The sequence below is a fragment of the Asterias rubens genome, chromosome 7, assembly GCF_902459465.1.
Source record: "Asterias rubens chromosome 7, eAstRub1.3, whole genome shotgun sequence".
NCBI lineage: Eukaryota > Metazoa > Echinodermata > Asteroidea > Forcipulatida > Asteriidae > Asterias > Asterias rubens.
The window spans coordinates 11,886,710-11,907,001 of record NC_047068.1 but is presented as its reverse complement, the minus strand read 5'-3'; the positions used below and the strand labels follow the sequence as shown (position 1 = coordinate 11,907,001).

Here is a 20,292-nt window from a genome sequence, read left to right as displayed (position 1 = left end):
ACTTGTTGTGACTTAATCAACTTGCCCGGATGTGCTATGTCTTTCCTCGTGTATGTTTCTGAATCGAGGTTTTTTCCATAATTCAAAGTACACTTACCTATTTCGTTGCGTGCAGTTTGATGAATGAGCACGCCCGATGGTTTCATTTAAAGATTAAATAAGGTAAGTCATCATAAATCATATTCTTCTCACTTTATATTGTTGTATTTTGTGAATGTCGTAAACTGAACTGATAATGAAGTGTCCAATTTCCGGACAGTTGTTTTCGTCAATGAATGGGGGCTGAAAAAGTCCGCGAGTTACGAGTCCCAGGCGAGGACCACAACGCCACCAATCCTTTCGCCTGACCATGGCCTGACTAATTAATTTTAAATTTTTTGATTGTAGACTTAGCTTGTTGCTGCAAACATGGTTGAAATACCAGCCATTTCAGTGACAATATATTGAATATTTTTTGTTGTGTAGCCAATTTAATCGCAATGATTATGAATGAATGACATACTCACTCAGCTTAATTTGAGTTTAATTCAAAATCTCTGTTTTCGGGTCGCACTAAATACCGACAACTCACGACCCTCACGACAACTCACGACAACAATTTTTTAATGCACTTTAACAGAACAGTTGAACATAAGTCAACCGTTAAATATATGTGCAAGAGTCATATGCACCCAAATCACTTACAAACTGTTGAATAATTGTATTTTTAACTGTAAAAAAGGTGTTTTTTACCCCCGAATTTAGTAAGGAATGGTAATATCTGCCATTTTGCACATATTTAACAGTTGAATTGCGTTCAAATGTCCTGTTAAAGTGCATTTAAAAATTGTTGTCGTGTGGGGTCGTGAGTTTTCGGTATTTAGTGCGACCGCTGTTTTCAACCCCTGTGTCAGTGTGTGTGTCTCAGCAGCATGGCATAGTCTCAGTGTATGTTTTTGTAAGACTGAATCTAGTAGAGTGAACTAAAAAGCAGGGATCAAATAATAAAATAATTTTACACTTGGAGTCTTGGATGGCAGAGTGGGAGGCGGAAAAAGGCCAGTGTTCTCACTTGGTTTAACCCATTATAACCATATAAAATAACAAGCCTGTGAAAATTTGGGCTCAATTGGTCATCGAACTTGCTGAGAAAATGATGAAAGAAAAAACACCCCTGTTGGACGAATTTATGTGCTTTTAGTTAAAAATAAAAGACTTCTTTCACGCTAGAAGTCTTTTAATATTTTAGTGAGAAATAAACTTTCTCCAAAACTATGTTAAATCTGAGAGAGTCGTTTCCCACAATGTTTTATACTATCAACAGCTCCCCAATGCTCGTTACCAAGTCAGTTTTTAAGCTAATATTTGTTTTGAGTAATTACCATATGTGTACCTTCCCTTTAATTAAAATCAAGTTGAAGTTGAATTGTTGAAGTTAAAACAGTTATTTTATTGTTTGTCATTTCAATTCGGGTCTTGAAAAACAAGTTTGTCCATAAAACATTGATAGGGCTATACAGAACAACTACAATAAACAAACCCTGTGGTCTTGTGGGTTTCAACACCTCCAAAGATTGTGATCAAAGTTGAGACTATTTTGTCAGCAGTGACCTTCATCCCTGGAGAGGGAATGAAAAGGCTTTAATAGCTAGTCGAAAATTACATGCTGTATTACATGTATGACCTTAAACCTGTTAGTCAGGTTATAAAAGAACAAGTTCTACCCTTACTACATGTATACAAACCTAATTTAGGTATGTAAAAGTTAATTTTTATTGTATCCTGAATTAAACAAAAATAATCTATGTATTTTTCCACAGTCCCTCTTTAACTAAATGATGACGATTGATCAAACCCTTAAAAGAGACCTGTTGAAGTCTACGACGCCAGCAGCCACCAGTGAGAAGGAGACAAGGGAAGACACACAATCTGATGTCGCTAACCTAGACCAACATATTGTCGCCTCCTCTAAGCAAGTCCTCCTCAAGAGCATAGATTTCCGACCAGCTGAGCAGGACGTTTCATTCCAGTTGCAGAATCTCAGAGTGAAGTATGTGGCACTGAATCCCAGCTGTACTGGAGGCGAGGACACTAAGCAACTGACTAGCAATAATCATAGTGAGTTTTAATTTTAATTACCCTTTTATCGATGTGTGTTAGCAACAGTACTTTCCCAAGTTTTGTGCTAACAAATCACATGCATATTACTCGGGTAGGTTAACTGTTTAACTGTTCCTACCAAATCTACTCAGAACTATGAGCCCATATGTTAAAGGAGCAAATGTCAAAACACTTTCAAGGAACAAAAACAGAACACTGTAACAATTTTTAGAAAACCTTGTTGGGGATTACGATGAAAAACATTCCACCAACATTTGTCACTGCAAACCTTACTTACTCAGTCCTCTTGATTTGATATATTTTCAATATTTGTTTTCCCAGGTCAAATGAACGGGCAGGTGGAAGTGAAGCAAGATGGCATCCCAGCCCCTAAGAAAGTCCTGTACCCACCTGATAAGATTGTCCTTGCGTGGCAGCGGTCCCAGCGTGTTGGGCCGGGCCTTATTAATATGGGCAACACATGCTTCCTGAATGCAACACTACAGTGCCTGACGTATACTCCACCTTTAGCCAACTACCTCCTCAGTCATCAACACAAAACAGAGTGTAAGCAAGAATGTCACCAAGCTTATCTTATTTAGCGTTAATCTTCCCCCCAAAAAATGTAGTATATCTGTAAGTTGTCATTAAATTGGCAGGGAAAATTTCATTTGGAAAAAGACACAAGTTAATTCAGGGTTTTGTTTATTCATGAATACCTTAGACAGTTTGTATCCATTCTGATTGGTCAAAAGGAGATTACTTGGCCTTGTTTAAACGAGCAATATAACACGATCAGCCTAAAAAACTTGTGTCAAAAGAGGGCGCTACAAGATGATTGCTCACAGTATGCAAGTTACATTGCCCAAAAGTTGGTATGTTGCATGGTTTGTCTTATGCAAGTTTGAAACTTGCATGTGTTAGTTTGAAACTTAATCCCCCAACTGCAAAAATTGTGGGAGGAGCTACTTCGTGCTTCAAGGCAGTGGACACTATTGCTAATTACTAAAAATAATTACTAGCATAAAACCTTACTTGGTGACGAGTAATGGGGAGAGGTTGATGGTATAAAATCTGGTCACAACTCTTTTGTTCCCTAACTAAAATCTATAAGAACATGTTTGGCTTGGGAGAGGGGGGTAGTCAATGCCAAGACCAGCACAATGACATTTCTCTGTGATGTTTCGTGCCTGGTAGTGTCATCCTTTTAAACCTTGATATTTTGTTTATATTTGACAGGTCGAGAGCTGGGATTTTGCATAATGTGTGAGCTTTGTAACCACGTCCATCGTGCATTCATCCACCAGCAAAACGGACAGGCTATACGACCAATGGTTATCCTCCACAAACTCAAATGTAAGTACCACTCCAACTACATAATCTAACTCACTAAACATTCTGTAAAGTCAAAAATGGTCTAGCTCCTACTTATCTTCAGAAAATTATTTCTAATAAAGCCCACAGCTTCCACAATTCACGTTCTTTTTATACTTCCCAGTTGTGCTTGCACCCCGCACTTAAACAACGATATAGCCAACAAGCTTTCACAGTTAGTGCACCAACATTATAGAACAGACTACCTTTTCACATCCCTCAAGCATCTCGTGCACCCTTCAAAGTCATCTTAAAAACTCTATTACTTTTATTCTAAATTTTAACAAACTATTTACTTTTTGTCATTTTGTACAGCGCTTTAAAAAAAAAGACCTTTGTAAAAGGCGTTTTATGAAGTTTTGTATTATTATCAGAGCTCCCAACTCTCCGTGATTCGGCAGAAAGTTCCCTGAAAATAAATCAGTCTTTCCGTTTTCTGAGTATGGAAACTGTTTCCCCATAATGTTGAATTTAATTCTGAATATCTCACTGATTGTTGTACTAAATTTCCCTGATTGCAAAATGTTGGCAGCTCTGTTTTATTATTACCCAAGGCAATTTATTGACACATTTTTTTTTTCCGCCATCGTAGATTTTGCCAAGCACATGCATATCGGCAGACAGGAAGATGCACATGAGTTTCTACGATTACTCATAGAGGCCATGCAGAAAACTTGTGTCAACGGTTTTGACAAGTGAGTAGACCTAGTAATGAAAATGAGATCTACTATCGTTGATCGTGGAAAGAGATGGGTATTTATTGGCGGTCAAGTTGGCGGAGTGGTTTGCGCTCCACGCCCTTCACCTCTAGACCCCAGTTCCAATCTCACCAGGGCTACTTCGTGCATTGGGTTTTGAGTTCCTAGCTGGGTCAAATTTCATGGCTCTACTTACTGCCGAATTCTACCTGTACGATCACCACTCCCTGCCTACTGTTTCATATCTGTTTGGCGTAATGGTTTCTTTCCACGCCTTCCACCTCCAGAGGGGGTTTGAATCCTGCCAGGGGGCACTATGTGGATTGGGTTTTCAGTCCCCGCCTGAATGCGTGGGTTTCCCCCATTGGAGTTCAGGCCTGTATGTTGCACTTTTGAAAGGGCAAGAGCCCAAGGCATTTTCTCCTTGGTAAAGGCCACACTATGAGGAAAATGTAAATTTCTACTGGAGCATTTCAAGAGCACCTGGGGCCTTTCTCAAAGCTCTGCTCCGGCTCAGGCTCCGCGTGCTGATATCCATGCAATACGCGCTGCTCCAAAATGCAGGTTACAATGCAAGCTGCGTACACAGCGCGCGGAGCCTAAGCCTGAGCTGGAGGCCAAGCCGAGCTTTGAGAAAGGCCCCAAGGCAATGACCAGGGGACATGGAACTGTATTATGCCTGGGGGTTTTCCTCCCACATGTAAAACTGAGCATTTGTTTTTGTGTCCTATTCACCATCCTGTTATTGGTTGTGTAGTGAAATATAAGTAATATAGTTAAACAAATGTGTGTTTTCATGCGATTTTCATGAAAGAAATTGTGTAATATTTATAAAAGAAAAAAGGATTCACCAGTTAGTAAAATGTCTTGGATGTTATTGCAAAGCCTGTATTCATATTGCAAAGTTGACATTCGTATTAAAAAATAACACTTGGTTTTAATTATTTTCCCACAGACTTGATAAGTATAGTAAAGAGACAAGTCTTGTATATCAAATATTCAGTGGATACTACAGAAGTCGAGGTAAGGCGATACAGTAGACATCTTTCAAAACTTAAACCATTTAGTCATTTTAGAGTTCATTCATTTCTGTAAAATCATCACCATACGGCCCAACATGCCTAATATTTCTTAACTGTTGTCCTGTTATTTTCAGGAGAATTAGTACAAAACTGAAATACGTGGTGTTGATCGGACGAGTTGGTCTATAAAAAGCGTTTGTAACCCTTTTTTATAAAATGCATATGGTTGGAAAGATGTTTTAAAATGTTAAAAGTAGAATACAATGATCCACACAAGTTTGCCTCGAAATTGCGTGGTTTTCCTTTTACTGTGCAAACTAACACAGTCGGCCATTTATGGGAGTCAAAAATTTGACTTCCATAAATGGCCGACCGTGTTAGTCGACGAGGTAAAAGGAAAACCGTGCAACTTCGAGGCATGGTTGTGTGAATCATTGTATTCTACTTTTACAACATCTGTCTAACCATATGCATTTTATAAAAAACGGTTACAAACGCTTTTCAAAGACCAACTCGACCGATCCAAGGCAACGTGTTCCTTTGAGAATTGTTCTTTCCAAGAGTACATGGGAAATCGTTAAATTTGTCTGATGTAGGTAAAACTTGCGCTTGTCAGTGGTTATTTTGGTACAAGCCGCTTGCAGCTGCTATGGTCTCTTAAAGAGTTTAAATATCTTATATCTTCTGGCCGCTCAAGTCTTCGCTCAGCATCTGACAATACTTGCCTTTGCTCCATACACCTGGAATACACCCACCACCTCAATCAGAGTATCTGACTCTTTATGCAAATTCAAGAAGTGTATCAAACCTTATCTTTACCCAACCTAATTCACTGCTCAAATGCCTTATATGTATGTACATTATACAATTGTTGCATTTGCCTCGGTGGCAAATGGCACCCTTGGCTTCGCCTCGGGTGCCATTTCCCCCCTCGGGTGTACAAAACCCATGGACCCCATTCACAGCGTGCAACAATTGTTTTGTTATATCTTGGTAACATTGTTGTTCCTCTTCTCGAAGTTCTGATCAGAAACACCACATTTTGAGTCCAGCTCACTTGACCAATTGGTCGTGACATGCCACCAACCTTTCAAACCTGTAAAATATTTTTCAAAGTGATCGTTTTGAAATGATTTATTCTGATAAAATATATGCTTTGATTTTCTTGCAGTGATTTGTTCAGTTTGTCAAAACAAGTCGGATACGTACGAGCCATTCTTAGACATCGGACTGGATATTAAGGTATTGTTGTTTTTACATCACTGATGTGTATTGAATTGTTCAGTATTTATTTGAGTTCAAAAACGTCAAATTTGCTAGGCATTTTTTCAGCGTTACAACTTATAGATGCTGTACAACAATGTATTTCCTTAAATAGTTCTTACAATACTTGCATTTGTAAGTAGCGTAGCTGGGATTCACACATAAGGATAGTATTTGCTGTGATACTGTACTTTTTTTGTGTTCAAAAATGATGCTGTATTGAAATTGAAATGCACTATTTTTGCACTGATTCAACAAAACATTTATTTAACTTTCTCTTGATAACATTTTCCATTGAGTTGACCAACCACTTGAAACCATTCAACGGGGTTGTTAACTGGATTTTTTAAATGTATTTATTTGTTAAAGACAGTGGACACTATTGTAATTACTCAAAATAATTATTAGCATAAAACCTTTCTTGGTGACGAGTAATGGGGAGAGGTTGTTGGTATAAAACATTGTGAGAAACAGCTCCCTCTGAAGTGCCATAGTTTTCGAGAAAGAAGTGGTTTTCAATGAATTAGATTTTGAGACCTCAAGTTTAGAATTTGAGGTTTCGAAATCAACCATCTAAACGCACACAACTTCGTGTGACAAGGGTGTTTTCTTCTTTCATTATTATCTCGCAAGTTCGATGACCGATTGAGCTCAAATTTTCACAGGTTTGTTATTTTATGCATATGTTGAGATACACCAACTGTGAAGGCTACTCTTTGACAATTACCAATAGTGTCCACTGACTTTAATGCAAAAGCACCAAAAAACAATGTAAGGGGCCACTAGAAGAAAACACTCCAGTGGTGTAAAAGCTGTTTTCAGGCATGACATTCTTCCTACGTTAAGTCTAGTTTCCCAATTGGTTTGGCCCTCAGAAAAAAAATGTTCACAATTTTTATAAAATAACCTGCACAGTCTGTTATAGCCTATAATGTGTGTTCATGTAGGCCAGCCTTTCACTCAATAAAATGTTCCTACTTCTTACCATGTCTGCATTTTTTTCATCGGAACTAATTCTCCATGTTGTTGATTCACAGCAAGCACCAACGGTAACCAAAGCATTGGAGAGATTGATAAGACCGGAGATGCTGGATGGAGAGAATCTCTATCAGTGCAAGAAGTAAGTCAAAATGCAGCCATCTTGTTTACTCTTCCATTCAAATCAACTTGACCATAATGAGGCTGGAAGGGAAACAACAGTCTGGAGCATAGGAGTACGTGGGCCCAATTTCATAGCTCTGCTTACTGCCGAATTCTTCGCATGACCACGCAATGTGATGTGGTTAGAACTCTTATAAAAAACACAATTTTTTCTGCAATTGAGCAAATAGAAGAAGAAAACAAAATTCATGTTATTTTATTACAGGTGTAATCGAAAGGTGCAGGCTCAGAAAAGGTTCACGGTTCAACGAGCGCCACATGTACTTACACTTTGTCTAAAGAGGTGAGTCAAACTATTGTGAAAACAAGCTCTTTTGATAGAATGATTGTTTTAATATTCCTTAGCGACATTTAGGCTCGTGATTTCTCAGCACTTTTCCTGGCTTCAGGATTTTCTCAGAACCTCCTTAAAGTCACTGGATACGAATGATAATTACTCAAAATAATTGTTGATGTAAAACAACAAGCAATGAAAGGTGCTAATAGTATAAAACATTGTGAGAAACGGCTCCCACCGAAGTAACATAGTTTTAGAGAAAGAGGTAATTTCTCACTAAAAAATATAAAGACTTCAGGCCTGATGAAGCCTTTTATTATAAATCTGAAAGCACACAAATTTGTGCAACAAGTACATGTGGGGTGTTCTTTCTTTCTTGAAACTGTGTCAACCAATTAAGTCAAACTTTTCACAGGTTTTTTATTTTATGCATATGTTGGAATACATCAAGTGAGAACACTGGTCTCTAACAATTACCAATAGTGTCCAGTTTTCTCAAAAGTAGTAAAACAGTCACCAAAGTGAAAAAGAGGTAGTCCACAATGTCCACTATGTCCACAATATCCACGAGTAGTCCACTATGTCCACAATATCCACAAGTAGTCCACTATGTACACAATGTCCACAAGTAGTCCACTACATGTATGTCCACAAGTAGTCCACTATGTACACAATGTCCACAAGTAGTCCACTACATGTATGTCCACAAGTAGTCCACTACGTGTATGTCCACAAGTAGTCCACTATGTCCACAATGTCCACAACCTGTAGTTTTGTATTTCTGGTGATGCCCAGAGTTTGTAAACCTCCTGAATTGTAAACTATGGTTAATGGAATTTTCACATTTGTTCAATCTCGCAACATCAATTTGAGAATTTTTGACTCTAGGGGGCAGTAAATCAACCAGGTTAATTGTCGTTGTGTACATAGTTCTGAGCTTGCGCACATTTCAAAGAACAATGGATTTACGTAGTAAGTCTGCTGCCACCCTAGTGTCCCCAAAAGTCTCCCAGTGGTAGATTTGTCTAACAATAAACGTGATTTTGTCTTTCTTTATGTTTTAGATTTGACTTCAACCGATTTAGCACGGGGAAAATCAACAAAGAACTGAATTATTCTGATCATCTCAACCTAAGACCATACATGAGTGACCCTAAGGTAAGATTCAGTTTTGTGATCCTCTCATTTTCAAAAAGATTGAAAAAAATACTACAAGTCTAGCCTCATGTTAAAATATCTCTATATTTGATACCCATAAAGTGCTATTTTTGTCAAAGTTTAAAATTGTTTCATGACGTTACATTTCAAATACAATGTCTGCACATTTGTGTACAGAGATTTTTCAACTCATTCCTTAGTTTTTAGGATATTCAATATAACGGCATTGAACCTGACCAAGGGCTCTAAAAGGGGTAAAGAAATATCAAATCAATTGTGTTCTTATTCAATTCTACTCTCTTCCTCTAGGGTCCAGCGATTATGTACGAGCTCTATGCCGTTCTGAAGCACGAGGGCGCTTCGTGTAACTCAGGTCATTACTACTGTTTCGTCAAGGCAGCCAATCAGAGTTGGTACTGTATGAACGATGCATTTGTCAGTCAAGTCAGCCTACAGAGGGTTCTTAACCAGAACGCCTATCTATTGTTCTATATTCGTAAGAGTAGCTTCAAGTCGCCTATGAATGGCGGAGAGGTAGGTTTTCAGATTTGCATCGGGATAAAGAATGTTAATTTTGGTTTTACCCATTTTCATTGATTAGCACTCTATATCAGAAATGCCTGAGTTCTGTGAAATAGTACAGAGCTCGGGAAAGTACTGAGTATACAGTGCTAACACATATCGATGTATAGGGGTAAGACGACAATTAATATAACACTACTTTTGTTTTTTAGTTTGGATTTGAAATGGTTCATTTATATCTGACCATAGCAGCTGACAGCTTCTCCACACTAGTGCTAAAAATCGAAGCCAAGTACCTGAATCTCAGACAAGCGGTTCAAATTTTGATAACATTTATAGGCACACGTACATGTCAAAGTTTTATTGGTGCTGTGGTCTCATTGTAACATCTGTCTGGTATTTTGAGCAAAAGTCACGTCATCAGTGTTGTAGCCACGGTAGGCGGTGCTGGGCGGGCCTGCCCAGGACTCTCAATTTTTGCCCAGCACTCCTAGCAAAATACATTACGCTGCCCAGCACAGATTTTAAATATTGTCCATTTTGCATTGGTCTGAGACACAGCTAATGATAAGGAGTGAGAAAGAACACAATCCAAAGGCCATTCAACTTATTGCATGGCCCCATGACACAAACAGTTAGGAAACCTGGTTGCCCACCACTAAATTTGGTCTAGCTACAACCCTGCACGTCATTAGTGTGGAGTGCTATTGCGGCCATACCGCATAAGAAGCTTTATATAACACCCAAGCAGATCCTTGCCATTTGATTGGAGGATTGTCCGTCACGTGATAGCAAATAAAAGTACCATTGCACGCTGAGTCACTCGCCGTGCTTTTTCGTTCCATCCGAAAAGTACCATTGCACGCTGGCACGCTGCCAGCGTGCAATGGTACTTTTCGGATGGAACGAAAAAGCTGAGTAAAAACATCACTGCGTGCGCGTGTCTTTGGTAACGCAGCAGGTGTTACTGCAAGAAGGCATAGTAAAATTACTAGCATTCGGCTTCTACAGTTGAAATTGTTTGTTTTGAAAGTTGTTTCTTTCAATCAAAATGACAAAGTTCTACTTGGATGTTATATAAAACAAATAATGAATGTTTTTCATTCGTGCAATGGTGCGAATATGTTCATTCGTTGAAAGCTGGAATGTTCCATTCAACTCGGCTCCGCCTCGTTGAATGGAACATTCCATCTTTCAACTCATGAACATATTCGCACCATTGCACTCATAAACATTCATTATGTGTATAATATTTAGAAGTGTTCAGATTAAAAATAATAAATCAATAAATATAAATATTACCACCAACACAGTCAAGTGAAAAAATATGTAAAAGGGCAATTATTAGTCGAAAAATCACATCAATAATTGTACTTTCAAAAAGCTTTCCTGAACCATTTCTGAAGACATTTTGACCATAATTTACAGAGATCAGGTTAGTTAATAAAATCTCTAAATCTACACACATAAAAGTACATCATAAATTACATGCATAAACATTGATTGATTTGAGTTTGTAGAGATAACCAGAAGGATGATACTTCGTCCTACTAGTGGACATGAAAACCTGTAACTAAAATTCTTGCTGTCTTTTTTACTCCTCAGCCCAAACGAGACGTTGTCCAGAACAACCGCTCCAAGCCAGCAACAACAATCAGTAAACCTCAGTCCCTCTTCAATGGACCCCTTGGAACCCCTGTATCCAGGCCAGTGGCAAACACTCTACACCAGAAGAGCCCTGTATTCAAACCCACAATGATTTCTGAGGGTAAAGACAACAGACCATTGAAGTTCAATCGAAGTCATCAACAACAACAGCAACAACAACAGGAAGCAAAGCACAAGCTGACCCCACTTCCAGCTCAACGCAACAAACTATCTTTTCAATTCCGGAACAAAAGTGCAAATGTGGTTACTGCAAATTCACAACCTCCACCCCAACAGCAGCCGCAGCAGCAACCACTGCTGGTTAAGAAACAGGAAACTAATGCCACCACAGCGACTGCTGCATCGGTAAACACCCCAGTAGTAACTGGTGGTGGTGATGCTACACCACAGATCCATCCTGAACAGACTGCAGCGACAAAGACCTTCTCACCTCCCCAAAACCAGACTTCTCCTCCAACGATAGCCTCCTCAACGACACAAAGCAAAGACTCACTCAAACACATGCAGGGACTTGTCAAACCCAAGGCAAGGTTACCTCAAGATGCTTCCAAGATGAATGGTGTCTGTAAGAAGCAGCCTGCCTCCTCTGGACTTGTCCCTTACACTGCGGAAGATTCAAACTCTTCCTCTGGTGACTCCGAGATGGACTACGATAACGTTGTTGCCCAGTTTTCAATGTCACAAGGCAGGGATGCTTCAAATCAAAGTAAAAACTCCAATAAAAAACCTCAAGTCAAGTCTGAGGAAGCTCCTAAGGGAGATGTTTGTATCTCTAATGACAGTAAAGAGAACCCTGTTGATGCCACGCCTATGAAACCACCAGCAGCCGCCAAGAGTTTATCTTTGGACAATCTTCAACTCTCGCCAAATCTTCTCAAGAAAGCCGGACTTGCTAATAGTACAAACCTTACGTCAATTCGTAAGCCAGATTCCCCATTGAAGTTGACTATAACAACAAACGGTCAGGCACAGCGTATCAAATCAACGTCACACTGGAGAGCGGCGGATTCAGACTCACAGATATCTCCTTCACCTGCCTCGGACTGTAGTCTCCATAGCAACGTGTCAACAAACTCAACTAGCGAGTGGAATATCTTAGAGAAGAGAGATGCTCCTCAGACGCCTCAAGATATGAAGAAGGAAGCGGCTGTGTTTGGGTGGAATATCTCTCCAGCTCCTCCACTTAAGAATTCTGAAAAACTTCAAGACTCAGAGGAACAAAGAACTAAGTTGATCGGACCAAAGATTGCTCTTGTTTTCGACGATGTGAAAGACGAAAGCCCAGATCGGACAAAAGTCCATGAAAAACAAAAGAAAATTGTTTCTGGGGATAAACAAGAGGTATCCATCAAATCAGAAAGTGTTTCCATAAAAAATGAGAATAAATCAAGTACTCACAAAGACGTCAAACATCAGAAAGTTTTGGAGCGATCAAATCTTAAAGATGATGGCCAGCAGGATACGGTTTACCCAAAGTTATCAAACGAGCAGACATTCAAGAAAGATACTAAGGAAGAATTAGAGGAAAACCTGTTGCCAAAGAAGAAGAAGAAACGTAAGAAGGATCGATCTCATCCAGGGAGTCCCGAGGAACCTGAGAGTTCATCCAAGGTCGATGAATGTAAAGGTCAGGCCCAAAGTGAAAGGTCAAAGGTCAGGGATATTGAGGAAAACAGGGAGAATGATGTGGCGTTGCAAAAACATAAGAAGAAGAAAAAGAAGAAGAAGAAAAATAAGGAGAAAAGAGAGTATGAACAAGAAGAACTGGTCGAGGAATGGGTTGAACGTGTGATTGAACCGCATCAAGACAGTGATAAAGAACCACTTTTAAGCAATTCTAAAGCGAGTAATCACGATTCAGACAGAGACTATCACGACAAATATAAGACTTCCAAAAAGAGAGACAGTGAAGAGATGAAGCACAAACATTCAACGCCACACACAGAAACAAAACGCAAAGACAAGCATTCTCTGATGCGACGCGCTCTGGAAAAGAAGTTAAAACGCCACCATGAACGTCGTGCAAGTCAGAAACACAAGAAAGACTTATCAAAACACAACGACCACAACATCCATGAGGATCATCATCAAACGCCAAACTCAAGTCGTGATATACCTCACAACGGTGACGCATCTCACAAATATTCTAAGCACCACAAAGAGTCACGGAAGAGACATAGTTCAGATGATCGTAGCAGCTCGGATTATTCCACTAAGGTCAGACGGATCGACAGAGACGACCATCTGACCTCAAACCGAGAAAAACACAGTTATAAAATTGACAAGTCAGATAGGCACAGCCATAGTTCAGATAATCATTCAACTTCCAAGAAACCATACAAGGGGGAACAACTGCGAGGTGAAGATGATCCAAGCCCCCCAAAGGAGAAAAAGAAGAAACGGAAACACCGGGATGAGGAGAGCGAGAGGAGATCACTTAAAGATCATAATGATGAGGAGAGTAAACCAGAGAAGAGAAAGAAGAAAAAGAAGAAGCATAGCTCATCAGATGATGAAGAGGATCGGAGCAGTAGAGTTACCTCTCAGAAATCAAGACAAGACGGTAAGCAATCTGAAGACGGAATAAACATGTGGAAACAAATATTTTACTTGATGGATGTAGTCAAAAAGTGTTTTATGAATTGACAAATATTTTACTTTATCATACTTTTTAAAGGCACTGGTCACCTTTGGTAATTGCCAAAGACCAGTTTTCTCACTTGGTGTATCTCAACATACATGTATGCATACAATAACAAACCTATGAAAATTTGAACTCAATTGGTCGTCAAAGTTGCGAATGGAATTTCAGTGCCTTAAATTTGAGAACTCAGCTGAGGTCTCTTATTCAATTCAAATATTTTAGTGAGAAATTTACTTCTTTCTCAAAAACTATGTTACTTCAGATGGAGCTGTTTCTCACAATGTTTTATACTATCAACAGCTCTCCATTACTCGTTACCAAGTAAGTTTGTATGCTAACATTTATTTCAAGTAATTACAAAGAGTGTCCAGTGCCTTTAATGATGGATGTTTAGTCAAAAAGTGTTTTGTAAATTATTTGCAAATTGAGAAGTCAGCACTTGAATATCAATAAGCATTTTTTGTTGAGACTTGATTTTTTCAATTCGTAAAATACTTAATTTACAAGAAATGTTTCAATTTCAAAATCTTTATGATTTTAAAATTAATTTTAAATCATATAAGTGTTTTTTTTTGGGGGGTAAATTTTGATGTGTGTATTTTATACTCAACTGAATTGCTAACCATTACTTTTAGAATCTACATTTGTGGCATGTGGTGGCCAAGCTGTTAATAGCTCCAGACTTAAGCTCTTGTGTTTACTGAACAGCAGAGTGTGGGTTTGAGTTCTTCTTCTGGCACTTGTGTCCTTTAGCAAGATACTTTACGATAATTGATATGCCTTTCGCATGGGACCTTAAGCCGTAGGTCCCATGTACTAGAATTGGTAGTGTGTGTAAAAGAAACCCAGAATGCTTATCTTGGAAGAGTATGGGTTCACCTAGTGTTTCAGGTTTACATAGCAAGCATCCTTGTTAACAGATGTCTTAAAGACAGTGGACACTATTGGTAATTGTCAAAGACCAGTCTTCTCACTTGGTGTATCTCAACATATGCATGAAATAACAAACCTGTGCAAATTTGAGCTCAATTGGTCATCAAAGTTGCGAGATAATAATGAAAGAAAAAAACACCCTTGTCACACGAAGTTGTGTGCGTTTAGATGGTTGATTTCGAGACCTCAAGTTCTAAACTTGAGGTCTCGAAATCAAATTCGTGGAAAATTACTTCTTTCTCGAAAATTACTCCACTTCAGAGGGAGCCGTTTCGCACAATGTTTTATAGTACCAACCTCTTCCCATTATTCGTTACCATATAAGGTTTCGTGCTAATAATTATTTTGAGTAATTACCAATAGTGTCAACTGCCTTTAAGGCTTGGTTTCATTACCAGAATACATAATAATAATAACCCAAGTGAGACATGTTATTGCCTCTGATTGCGGCGCCCACTTAAATGAGCTATTCAAATGGTGGTATTCAGCAAACATACTACTGCCTGAAGAACACGTTCTGTTTGTTTTTGTTTACTGAAATATATGGTATTTTTATGCATTGCATGACAAGGTTTCACTTGCTGGGTAGGTTTTCGGAGTACAGGAGACTTCCCAATCCCTTAATGACTTGTTATGTTTCCCCATGTAGTTCCTGTACAGCAATGGGACCACCACATTAAAGACAGTCATAAGAAACGGGATAAAGAAGGAGGTGATGACGAAACAGTCGGTAAATCTTCCAAGACGCATACTTCTTGGGACGGCACTTACTCGTCCTCCAGCGTTGCTGAAGAACTTAACAAGTCATCGCTCAAAGCCTTTGGCCCATCAGGTAAGATACCATTTTTGGAAAGTAGATGATTCTTTCTGAATCTCTTTTTATGTTGTTTCTCAGCATTTTGGCAACATCACAGCCGCCAATTCTCCCTGATTCTGCAGAAAGTTCCTGATTTTGTCCACATTATGACTAACAAATTTGAGAATCTCCCTGATGATTGAAACTTTTTGTTTCTGTTAATGTTGAATTTAATTCTAAATATTTTCCTGATTGTTAGACAAAATCTCCCTGATTGCAGGATGCAAATGCTGGCAGCTCTGCATTTTCTTATTCACCCTAATTAAAGGCAGTGGACACTATTGGTAATTACTCAAAATAATTATTGGCATAAAACCTTTCTTGGTGACGAGTAATGGGGAGAGGTTGATGGTATAAAACATTGTGAGAAACGGCTCCCTCTGAAGTGCCATAGTTTTCGAGAAAGAAGTAATTTTCCTCGAATTTGATTTCAACCATCTAAACGCACACAACTTAATGTGACAGGGTTATTTTTCTTTCATTATTATCTCGCAACTTCGATGACCGATTGAGCTCAAATTTTCACAGGTTTGTTATTTTATGCAAATGTTGAGATACACCAACTGTGAAGGCTAGTCTTTGACAATTACCAATAGTGTCCACTTCCTTTAATAAAATTGATATTGTGTTATTATTGTAAAAATGTGGTATGAAGGTAATAGTACGAGTCAACTTAATGATGACTCGCTTTTGTGTTGTTGCTAGGCCTAGTACACCTATATGTATTCGTCTGTCCGTGTTGTCCCTTGTCTTTATCTTTGTTTGTGTTCCTTGGTTGTATCATGTCTGTCTGTCAATAGGTTAGGGCACAAAAGCATTTCGCTTAACCTTACACCTTAATGTTTTCTTTAAATTGCTGCTTATTTTTGAAGTATTGTGTACCCAATCATACCTCATACTATATTGCTTGTTTAATTTCAACATAAATGTACATTATTGTATTATTGTTTTGTATGACAGCATTGAAATATATGTACTGAATAATAATAAATAATAAAGTTTTGACGTGGCTTAACAAGTTTGTTTCCATTTTAAAAATAGTCCTGACTAGCGTTAAAGTTAAGAATTTCGCTAGTCACCCAGGCCTATGCCTGACCACAACAGATAATAGTTTTCTATCAGCTTGAGTACCTTATGGTAGATGTTTGCGTTTTACTAAGCTACTGTTTATGGTTTTATTTATGGTTTATGGTTTATTTATTTACTGTTTTGTTACTGTTATTTTTATTTTTTTAAGTGGTGTTTATCTTGAGGAATTTTTACTTGCCCCCACCCCGCCATTAAAAACCCCCCAGATGGTTTAATAGACTTTGATATCACTTGTTTCTCTAGTCCTTTCTTGGGATGGAGGTCGTAGCGCTCTTGATGACGAGGTTGATTCTGAGTCGAGGCAGAACAGACAGCGAGATCCGTATGAAGAAGACTTTGATAGAGGAAAGGTAGGCACAAAATGTGCTTCTTTTTGTCTGCATATTTGTTTGCATTGCTTGTGTTTTAATTATTAAATAATTTTGTTGTTGTGATTTCAAGCTCGGTGTTGCCTCTTAATTTTTGTGTTGATTTTTGTTGAGGGTTATTTTTGAGTAATACTTATACTTGTGAAAAAAATAGAAATTAGCTGTTGCAAACTGCTTACCAAAAAAAGACCTATTGTATTAGTGGAAGTATTGTTTAATATCCTGACATTTTTACCCTGGCAGATCCTTTCTCATAGGCCTAAACAATATATTCATATACATATTGTTGGCAAGTATTATTACTGTTATACATGTATATATATATATATCTTTCTAGAGCGCCATTATTGTTAAAGATTTTCGGATAAACCAGAAATGCGAATATTTCACCCGTGCAGAAGGTTCCTACATTGTAAATCTCCTTTATTTCCCTCTCCCTAATTCCAGATCAAGAAAGTGAAGAAGTATCTTGAAGAAGGCAAACAGAAGTTGTTTGGTGGTCGGAATAATCCGTTTCAATCTATACAGACATCAAGAAACAGATTTGAAAAGGTAGGATAGCAAGCCCCCTTTCTCATTTTTAAGAAAACAATTATGTTTTAGATTCGGGTATTTTTCACCTCAAAGCATTAGGTAAGAAGTTTGGGTTTTTCATTTGTTTACTTTTAGTAATCGGAAAGTTTTGTTTTGACGCTGCAGTTTTCATAAAATTTTTGTTTTATTAAAACTAGGGTTAATTATGAAGGGGAAATGGGGTGCACCATTTTTTCTTGGGGGTGGGCACTCTGGGCAATTTAAAACTGTATTGCCCCTTTTCAGTGCTGCCATTCACTATTTTTGAAAGATTATCTGAAGTGATTGTAAAAATAAAATGTGTCTAAATGGAAAATTAATTTTTAAAACTTAGAACCTATCACTTTAAAGCGTGTAAAATTCCAACACTTTACTCTGGTAAGTTTTAAATCTAAGAAGTCCATATGGGGGTGGGGTGGGACGGACATAACTTGGGGGGGGGTAAATGCAGCCCATGCCCCTCTTAGTTATGCCACTTAATATATCCCATCAATTACAAACAAATATCATTTACTAGTAAATCTACATATGATTTTTGTTGTTGCAGGATCACCATGGTTACAACAGGCTCAGTCAATCCTATGGAGAGCGCCCTCGATGACAAAGTTCACCATTGAATGTTTGATATATATATACATATATGTATAAATTTGTACAAGTATATTATAATATTGAGCTGATTTGTCCCTTTTTTTTTTTAACACTGCATTAACATGGTCAAGTGGTTAGACTGCTGGACTTGCAATCACAAGGTTGTGGGTTTGAATCTCCAAGCTAACCATTGATATCATTATCACCAGAATAAGTATTGTCGTCTAGTTACTGAATCACAATATTTGTTGATTTTGTGCAATTCATAATCATAGACGTTAATGTTTGTGTGAGAGAGATTGGTTGTTGCCAGCTGGGTGTGTATATCCGCTTGTGGGAGTTTGCCGAGTTCACTTGTCGGGAATATCATATGAAAACAAAACACTAAAAAAACACACATAATTTTGCCAAAGTGTTCCCCTCATGTCTAGGGCCAAATACAAATCAACTTCCTCTTCATTGCTCTTGTATGCATTGCGCATGCATACATCCTGTTACTAGGCATTCTTTGCTTACAAAGCAGAAATAAGGCGAGAATAGTGATCGTAAGCGCAGAACTTGGCGAAAAGCAGAGCCATGAAACTGGGCCCAGGTCATCTCATGGATCTAAAACTTGTGTGTTATAAACTCAAATTATTAGAACATCAACTTAAGGTTGTTTCTTTGGGCTGTCCTCGAAAAATTATTTTGTGATTTAACATCCAAAAATAAACTTTGACTTGACATTATTGACCCATTTCACCTGACGTCATCATCAGAATATTCTTGGATGCGCCATTTTGGTGGTCAATGTCGACGTGTGTTATTCAGTGAAGTGCGCATTTTTAGGCAGCGCGGCGTTTACACGTAAGCCTATTGACCACCAACATGGTGAGTGTGGCATCAGTCGCTGCGTGTGACGCTCGTCCAAGTTTGACTTAACAAGCAAAAACAGCTATGTGCTTAGGATTTCCACAATGTCTATTCTTTGATTGACTGAAGATCACTCCCCAGCAATCAAGCCTCGTCTCAGAACGATGAACATGTGATTGATTAATTCATGTTGCACAAGATCTTATAATGGCAAAACCCTTCACATTGAATACACTGCCTGTATAGCTAATATTGTATAATGTACAGTTGGCAATATCAAATTATTTCACTTCCTTATTTATTAACTATTCAAAATATAACTTGACAAGTTATTCATATTTTTGTTTGCCTGAAGGAGATGTCAAGCAAAGCTTGTAGTTTGGTTCTTTTTCAGCAAATGTTGCTTTTTGCACTTATTTTAACATTATGAAGCATTTTATTCAAGATTATTTTATTTCTCGCATTTGGGAAAATGCAGTTATGACGAAGATGGGCAGAGAAGCCATTCTTTTTTTAATCAACATAAAATAATTGTGGAAATTTTTTACAAATTATGAGGTAATTATGGAAGCTTAAATTTTATCCCAAATCAAACATCACGTGTATAGAAATGTTGGAAATGATAATCTTGTACATGATGTCACTAAAGCCACAGGTTAATCATTTCCAAGGGTAATTGTAGATTTGTTATAAATCACTTATTTTGTATGTTTAAAAAAAAAAGTATTTATCGCATCAGAGGTCACAGTATTAAAAAGATAAACTGACTGGGTTCAAGATTTAATATTTTTGGGTTGAACAAAGAAAAATTGAGTAGAGCCAGATTTGAACCAATGGTCTCCTGAACGTGCATTCTACCAACTGGGCTATCTTTCTAGCCCTTGGTTGGCGGTCTTCCTGCAAGGCAGAAGCCATTCAACCATGACCTGTCGTGTAGCCAGGGATCACACCCAAGTTTACGATACAACCTGGGTAGCAACAGTTCAGACAACAACTAGGAAATAATGCAGTAATACAATTGGTCACAATTGCTTTAAACAGGGGTAACTTTAAAACAGTTCTGTAAGTTTAATTTTGACCGTAAGCACTTTTGATGTACATCTGTTGTTGTTTTCACAACAAACTGAATTAAATTTGATTTTATCTTGTTTAATTGGCATTGTT

General features: G+C 38.1%; 1 protein-coding gene across 1 annotated transcript; it reads left to right on the top strand.

Moving 5' to 3' along the window:
• The first annotated feature begins 30 nt into the window (after positions 1–30).
• LOC117292691 (ubiquitin carboxyl-terminal hydrolase 36-like) lies at positions 31–18,550 on the top strand. The gene is made up of 16 exons (XM_033774830.1): positions 31–162; positions 1,800–2,097; positions 2,422–2,646; positions 3,319–3,435; positions 4,046–4,148; positions 5,107–5,174; positions 6,345–6,415; positions 7,474–7,556; positions 7,803–7,880; positions 8,939–9,032; positions 9,342–9,566; positions 11,160–13,785; positions 15,449–15,631; positions 16,988–17,094; positions 17,560–17,664; positions 18,233–18,550. Exons 2-16 carry the CDS (start codon positions 1,815–1,817, stop codon positions 18,284–18,286), a joined length of 4,422 nt encoding a protein of 1,473 aa, XP_033630721.1. The 5' UTR covers positions 31–162; positions 1,800–1,814; the 3' UTR covers positions 18,287–18,550.
• The last annotated feature ends 1,742 nt before the right edge of the window (positions 18,551–20,292 follow it).